The sequence below is a fragment of the Myotis brandtii genome, unplaced genomic scaffold (assembly GCF_000412655.1).
Source record: "Myotis brandtii unplaced genomic scaffold, ASM41265v1 scaffold122, whole genome shotgun sequence".
NCBI lineage: Eukaryota > Metazoa > Chordata > Mammalia > Chiroptera > Vespertilionidae > Myotis > Myotis brandtii.
This window is the reverse complement of record NW_005354255.1, coordinates 998,461-1,005,897: the sequence shown is the minus strand read 5'-3', so window position 1 is coordinate 1,005,897 and position 7,437 is coordinate 998,461. Positions and strand designations below refer to the sequence as shown.

Sequence of the window (7,437 nt, the reverse complement as noted above, 5' to 3'; positions counted from 1 at the left end):
CAGAAGGGAGGGGAAAAGATGGGGGTGGGGGTGGGGGGATCAGGGCACCAAGTGGTTGGAACTGGAAGTTGGGGGGTGGGAAAGGAGGTTTCTTCCTGCAGCCTCCTTCTCACCCTGCCCCTCATTCTGGGGGCCTGTCTCCTCCCCCCCCCACCTGAAGATCCTGTGGGCTGGGCCAGTGTCGGTGCCTTTTGTGCCTCGGTTTCCCCGTCAGGCCCCTGAGCCCATCCCTCCCCCCACCCCGCCCGCGGTTCTGCGCAGACAGCGGGGAGTGAGCGCTGTCATTAATCCTGAGCTCCCCTCCCCGGGGCAGATCTTATTCTGCACCCTCAACAGCCACAAGGTGGACATGCAGAAGCTGCTGGGCGGCCAGATCGGCCTGGAGGACTTCATCTTCGCGCACGTGCGCGGCGAGACCAAGGAGGTGGAGGTCACGAAGACGGAGGATGCCCTGGGGCTGACCATCACGGACAACGGGGCCGGCTACGCCTTCATCAAGGTGCCCGCGGTGCGGGGTGGGGGGTGGGGGGGGGCGACTTTCCGGGTGCTCCAGGCCCTGGGTCGAGCCACTGCCCCCCTCTGGTCTAAGGGGGTTCTGCGGGGGTGGCCCCTGGAGTGACTCTGGGTCCCTGCAGAGGATCAAGGAGGGCAGCATCATCAACAGGATCGAAGCCGTGTGTGTGGGCGACAGCATCGAGGCCATCAACGACCACTCCATCGTCGGCTGCCGCCACTACGAGGTCGCCAAGATGCTCCGCGAGCTGCCCAAGGCCCAGCCCTTCACCCTGCGCCTGGTGCAGCCCAAGAGAGCCTTCGGTGAGGGCCACCTGTGGCCTTGGGGGCCGGCGGTGGGGGGAGCTCTTGGGGAAGTGGGTTCTCTTGGGGAAGTGGGTCAGCGGAGGGGGTGGGGTAGGATGGAAGGTTCTAGATGCCTCTGGTGACATGACGGGGAACTTCTGGCATTGTATTGGGAACAGGTGGGTGGTTTCCATACTGTTACAGTCTAGCTGGGGACGGGGGGAGTTTGGGAAGATGGAGGAAGGATGAGGCGGTGTTTAGATCTATTGTGTCACTTGGTGGGAGCTTTTAAAGTGCTGCTTTAAGGCTGTGAACATAAGGGGGCTTTTGAAGGCTAAGAAAGTTCCAGAAAGTCTCAGCTGGTGGTTTCCCAGTGTTTACAAAGAGTGGATCCACCCAGAACACGTGCCCCTCCACCGCTCTGTCCCCTCCAGACATGATCAGCCAGAGGAGCCGGAGCAGCAAATGCCCCGTGGAAGCAAAAGTGACCAGCGGGCGGGAGACCCTGCGGCTTCGTTCTGGGGGGGCTGCCACAGTAGAGGAAGTGGTGAGTGAGGGGAGGGGGGCCTTCAGGGACTCTAACACCTACAGCTCTAACTCTGAGCCGGCGTGACCTAGGCTGAGACCTCCCTCACACAGCGCCGGTTTCCCACCTGCAGAATGGGTCTTCAGGTGAGGCGGGGCAATGGTGGTTGTGCAGAAGCATTGGCACACGAGGTCCCGGCCTGCTGGTACCCAGGGGAGGAGCCTGGGAGGGGGCTGGGCTGCAGGGATCTGTGGTTCTGACCCTCTGTTTTGTCCCCCTGCGCCCCAGCCCAGTGAATTTGAGGAGGAGGCCTCTCGGAAGGTGGATGACCTCCTGGAGAGTTACATGGGCATTCGGGACCCAGAGCTGGGTAAGGGGCCAGGGTAAGCCGGTGGACCCTGGGGGGAGGCCAGCCCACTGGGAGGAGGTCGGGTCCCAAGGGGAAGTTGGGGTCCCAGAGCACTCTTACCCACTTTCCTTCCCACCCTGGCAGCGTCCACCATGGTGGAGACATCCAAGAAGACAGTGAGCGTTCAGGAGTTTGCACGCCGTTTAGACTCCGTCTTGGGCGAGTTCGCCTTCCCGGACGAGTTTGTGGTGGAGGTGTGGGCCGCCATCGGGGAGGCCAGGGAGGCCTGTGGCTAATTTGCCCCGGGGCTGAGCGCAGCCCCAGTCCGGAGCCCAGCCCCCTGCCCCAGCCCTGCAGGCTGGTTCCTGAAGCCCAGCCCTGCTCCAGAGCCCAGCCCAGATCTGAGACCCAGTCCCCCTCTAGAGCCCAGGTCATCTCTGAGACCAAGGTCACCTCTAGAGCCCATACCAGTTCTGAGACCAAGCCTAATTCTGAGACCAAGCCCTGCTCTAGACACCAAGCCAGCTCTGAGGCCAAGTTCATCTCTAGAACTTCATCTGGTTCTGAGACCCAACCCAGCTCTAGAACCCAGGCAAGCTCTGAGACCAGGTTCAACTCTAGAACCTATACCAGTTTGGAGACCAAGCCCAGCTCTGAGACCAAGCTCTGTTCTAGATCACAGGCCAGCTCTGAAGCTAAGTTCATCTCTAGAACACAATCCAGTTCTGAGACCCAACCTAGCTCCAGAACCCAGTCCAGTTCCAAAACTCAGCCCACCTCTAGAACCCAGGACAGCTCTGAGGCCAAGCCGAGTTTTGGCATTAAGTCAAGTTCTGGAACCCAGACAAGTTTTAAGACCCAGCCCAGCTCTGTGATCAATGCCAGTATCAGAAGCCAGCCCAGCTCTATGACCAAGCCCTGCCATAAAACTCAACCTGACTCTGGAACACAAGATAGCTCCATGATGCTGTCAGACCTGGACACCCAGTTTAGTTCAGGAACACCAGTTAGTTCTGAAACCCAGGTGAGACTTAAGAATCAGCCCAACTACAGAAACCTCTCCAGCGTAGGATTCAAAGACAGCTCCCAAACCCAACCCTATTCACGAACCCAGACCAGCTCAGGAACCCCGATGCATGGGGCAGCTCAGCCCAGATCCCAACCCTGCTCTAAAACTCAGTTTCACTCAAGTATCCACCCCCATTCTGGGGCCCAGTCCAGCTCCAGTGATGAGTCCAGCTCAGAAACTGAGCCCAGCTCTAGACCCCAGCCTAGTGCTACAACCAGGCCCATCTCTAGAATTCAGACGAGCCCTGGAACCTCATCCATCTCTGAGGTAAGGCCTGTCTCCACAACCCAGCTTGATGCTGAACCCCACTCTCACTGCAGTACGAAGACCAGCTCTAGAACACCTTCCAACTCTGGGGCCCAGACCAGCTTCAAGGACTGGCCAATTTCCAGAGCTCACTCCAGATCAGGCACCCAACCCAGCTCTAGAACTCAACCCAGTTCTGGAGCACAGACGGTCTCTGAAATCTCATCGAGCTCCAAAACACAGTCAGTTGCTGATACTGAGTTGAGTTCCAGAATCCAGCTAAACTCTAGTCCTGGGACCCAGACCAATGCAGTAACAGACTTAAGCTCCACAACTCTGTCTAGCTCCAAGAGCAGGCCCAGCTCCAGGACCCAGGCCTGCATGGCTCAATCACCTTCTGGGACTCAGCTCATCTTGGAAACCCCTCAGGCCACAACCCAAGGCAGCTCTGATATTGATCCAAACTTTGCAAAGCAGGTCAGCTCTGCAACTCAGCTCATCTCTAGAGTCCAGTTCAGCTCTGAGACTCAACTCAACTCTGAAACCCCCACCAGCTCAAGGATACAGCCCAGTTCTGGAACCCACCTTAGTTCTAGAATCCAGCCTGTTTCTGGAACTAAACCCAGCTTCAGAACCCAGACAAGTTCTGGAGCCCAGCTTGGTTCGGAGACCCAGCCCAGTTCTGGGGCCCAGACCAGTGCAAGAATTCAACCCAGCTCTGGAGCCCAGCTCAGTTCTAGAACCCAGTCTAGCTCTGAGACCCGGCTCAACTCTGAAACCCAGCTCAGCTCCAGAACCCAGCTTAGTACCAGGATTCAGTTTAGCTCTGAGAACCAGCCAAGCTCTGGAAGCCAGACCAGTTCAAGAATGCAGCCCAGCTCTGAAGCCCATCTTAGCTCCAAATCCAAGTCCAGCTCTGGCACCTGGCTTAGTTCTGAGTCTAAGCTCAGCTCCAGAACCCTACCCAGCTCTGAAACTCAGGCCAGTTCAAGAATACAGCCCAGCTCTGGAACCCAACTCAGTTCCAGAACCCAGCCTGTTTCTGGAACCCAAACCAGTTCTAGAACCCAGACCAGTTTTGGAACCCAGCTCAGATCTGAGACTCAGCCCAGCTCAGACACCCAGCCAAGCTCTAGAACCCTGACCAGTGCAAGAATTCAGCCCAGCTCTGGAGCCCAGCTCAGTTCCAGAACCCAGCCCAGCTCTAGGATTCAGTTCAGCTCTGAGACTCAACCCAGCTCTGAAACTCAGGCCAGTTCAAGAATACAGCCCAGCTCTGGAGCCCAGCTCAGTTCCAGAACCCAGCCTGTTCCTGGAACCCAAACCAGTTTTAAAACCCAGACCAGTTTGGGAACCAAGCTCAACTCAGACACCCAGCCCAGCTCTGGAACCCAGACCAGTGCAAGAATTCAGCCCAGCTCTGGAGCCCAGTTCAGTTCCAGAACCCAGCCCAGCTCCAGGATTCAGTTCAGCTCTGAGACCCAGCCCAGTTCTGAAATCCAGACCAGTTTAAGAACTGAGCCCCACTCTGGAATCCACCATAGTTCTAGAACCCAGCCTGTTTCTGAAACCCAATCCGGCTCCAGAACCCAGACCAGCTTAAGAATCCAGCTCAGTTCTAGGAATGGGCTTCGCCCACAGACCCCAGGCCTTGACCCTAGAATCCAGTCTGATCCCACTCCTCCAGCCCGACCTCAGCCCCCAGACCCACCACCAAGAGCCCCAACTCCGGGCCCCAGCAAAGTCTCTCAGCCTCAACCCCAGCCCCATGATCTGGTACGTGGAACCCAGGCCAATACTGGCAGAAGCCTGCCGACACCCCACCTGGCCCCAAAGCCGCAGGCCCCCTTGACTCGCCAGAAACCAGCCCTTTTACCTAAGCCCCAGGTGGGACCCCGTAAGTCCACCCCACCTACCACATCTGTCACCCCTAGTTCTGCCTCCGGGGTGGCCCTCCTTCGGTCCCAGCTCCCTGAATCCCCAGCTCAGGAGCCTGCCCACACCCCCATGCACAGGGGGTCAGGGACTGCTCTGCGAGGGTCAGAGCCCCTCCCCCACCACAAGGAGCTGTAGCTTAGGGGTGACATAGTTTTGGCCCTTGGTGGGCCCCATCCTCTCTCCTTCCCCTCCCAGCTCTGGTCCCCCAGAAACGGCAGGTGACCTCATTCCCCCACAGGTCAGGGGAGGGAGGATGGAAACGGGCTTCAGTTTCATTGGGCCTGGCTCTGGGCGGTGTAAGCAGATCCCAGGTCTGTGGAAGGGAAAGGGGGAGAGGGAGGGGCAGGAGGTGGTTTGCTCTTCATGTACCTCGAGGGCTCATGGGGAATAAAGGCACATCCCACCCCTGCAGCCAGGTGTGTTGTATTTGAGGGAGGTTTGGGGAGAGCAGAGGCAGGGGCAGGCATGAGGGTCCGGGGGGCTAGCACAACACTGGCTGCTTCTTAAGCACCTACTATGTGCCAGGTGCTTTGCGAGTACTCACTGTGCATGGGTTCGTGTATTCACACATGCATGACGCTCCTCAAAACCTCAGTCATTCGTCCATTCGGTCCATCTTTTTTGAGCACTTATTGTGGGCCAAGTGCTGTTTGTTCAAGACACTGGGAGTCTGAGTGTTAAGTGAATGACCGGCTAAACGATAAGCTTATAAGGGAATGACTGCATCTAGGATGGAGGAAGCGTGTGTCACTCCGTGGCCTTGTGTGCGTCTCCCACGGGTTTAATACCAGAACCCTCTCTAGGGGCGACAGGAAGGATTCCAGAAGACTGGACTCAATGGGGAGGTGGGCGAGGAGCCAAAACCCAGTCTCATCCCCTCTGCCCGGCCCCGCCTTCTGCTCGGTTGCCACAGGGCTGGATAACAATCTGATGCGCCAAACTTCAACAAGTGACCACTGACTTCCAGACCCAAAGGGAAATAAAGCCGCTGGGATACATTTTGGCAAGAGAGGGGGCGTCCTGCCCATTTATATTGAATCTTTTCTAGGCAGAGCCTTCTCAGGTTGGGGTGTCAAAGGGGATCAACTGTACCCCACAGAACAGGTCATATTCAGTGGTCAGACCCCCAATTTCCTGGGCACTTCTGGAAGGGGAGGCTTACAAGTTTAATTGTCTCCAGATACCCTCCCGACACTCCCACTCACCCAGCCTGAAGTTGGGAGGGGCCTGAGAGAAGAAAACGGCCTTGGAAAGGGGGGTCAGGGAAGATTGGGGAGCCCCCAGGGCTGACGGAAGACAGCTCACAATCCTGCCACTCAAACTCTGCTCATCCTGCACTCCCAGCTCCCGGACTTCAGGGTGGGCAGCTGTGACTGTCAGGGAGGCCCGAGGTTGAACGGCCGCTGTCCTTCTGGAGCCACCACTGATGTCTCCCTGCCCCTATGCCATGGTGGGCCTCCGGGCGAGCTGGGGCTGCAGGGAGAGCGACCGGGACCGGGTACTGAGGCCAGGGTGGAGGCGCCGGATCACGGCCCGGCGGAACAGGATGTACACCCAGGGGTCCAGGATCTGGTTCCAGGTGGCCACACGCAGGTAAATGAGCAGCTGCTTCTCCGTGGCTCGGGACAGCTGCCCGGTGGGGCTCATGGATGGTGGGCTCCGCAGCACCGTCTGGGCGATGAAGACCTGTCAAAGGCCAGAGCAGTTACCCAGGAGTCAGGCCGGCCTCCAGCCCTGCCCCTCCACCAGCACCTCTGGTCCCCTAAGATCCAGCACCGATTCTGTTACTGCTGTGCTGCGTGACCTTGAGAGAGCTGCCTGACTTCTCTGAGCCTCGGTTGGTGTGGCCACAGAGTAAGCACTCTCCTCCTGCTCCTCCCCCGGGCACGATTAAATGTGGTGCAAAATAAGATTTGCAGGTGCAAACAGTTGGAATTACTGTTACAACCAGCATTGTTATTCTATTAAATAGTTTATATTTTATAAACATTTCATAATATATTATAAAACCATAGGATAAAATTGTATATAGCCTTAGCCGGTTTGGCTCAGTGGATAGAGTGTCGGTCTGTGGACTGAAGGGTCCCAGGTTCAATTCCAGTCAAGGGCACATGCCCAGGTTGCAGGCTCAATCCCCAACAGGGGCATGCAGGAGGCAGCCAATCAATGATTCTCTCTCCTCATTGGTGTTTCTATCGCTCTCCCTCTCTCTTCCTCTCTGGAAAGAAAAATTGTATATAAAATAACCTATTTCATATTTTATTTTAAAGGATTTAATATAATTTATGTTTTATAAAATGTTATGACAAATACTTTTATATTAAAATGTTATATCAAAATATTAGATTAAATTATTTTAATATATTTTATCAAATATTGAATTTTACATGTAATATTACATAATATATCATGTTATTTACAATGATAATACAATAATTATCTAATAATTAATATATTGTTGATTATAATTATATAGTTATATATTAGTTAAAAATTTAGACATAATTATAA

General features: G+C 55.6%; 3 protein-coding genes across 3 annotated transcripts in view; 2 read left to right on the top strand and 1 right to left on the bottom strand.

Annotated features, from left to right (window-relative positions):
* Nucleotides 1–1,991, top strand: part of GIPC3 (GIPC PDZ domain containing family, member 3) — a 4,336-nt gene extending 2,345 nt beyond the window's left edge. The window contains exons 2-6 of the mRNA XM_014533691.1: nt 102–499; nt 636–816; nt 1,233–1,345; nt 1,613–1,694; nt 1,818–1,991. Of these exons, the coding sequence (XP_014389177.1) occupies nt 102–499; nt 636–816; nt 1,233–1,345; nt 1,613–1,694; nt 1,818–1,969 (926 nt within the window). The 3' untranslated portion in view covers nt 1,970–1,991. The remainder of the gene's footprint in view (nt 1–101; nt 500–635; nt 817–1,232; nt 1,346–1,612; nt 1,695–1,817) is intronic.
* Nucleotides 1,988–6,012, top strand: LOC106724820 (cell wall protein RBR3-like). The gene is made up of 2 exons (XM_014533557.1): nt 1,988–3,722; nt 3,777–6,012. Exons 1-2 carry the CDS (start codon nt 2,581–2,583, stop codon nt 5,059–5,061), a joined length of 2,427 nt encoding a protein of 808 aa, XP_014389043.1. The 5' UTR covers nt 1,988–2,580; the 3' UTR covers nt 5,062–6,012.
* Nucleotides 6,013–6,114: 102 nt separating this feature from the next.
* TBXA2R (thromboxane A2 receptor) overlaps nt 6,115–7,437 on the bottom strand; it is a 2,868-nt gene continuing 1,545 nt past the window's right edge. Inside the window, exon 3 of the mRNA XM_005858852.2 lies at nt 6,115–6,612. Coding sequence (XP_005858914.1) covers nt 6,367–6,612 — 246 coding nt within the window. The 3' untranslated portion in view covers nt 6,115–6,366. The remainder of the gene's footprint in view (nt 6,613–7,437) is intronic.

Excerpts from the sequence above, each read along its gene's own strand:
- LOC106724820 (XM_014533557.1), top strand. The coding sequence starts at position 2,581 with ATGACCAAGCCCTGCCATAAAACTCAACCTGACTCTGGAACACAAGAT. Across the intron at positions 3,723-3,776 it reads AGCTCTGGAGCCCAGCTCAG|CTCCAGAACCCAGCTTAGTA; the intron begins TTCTAGAACCCA and ends AACCCAGCTCAG.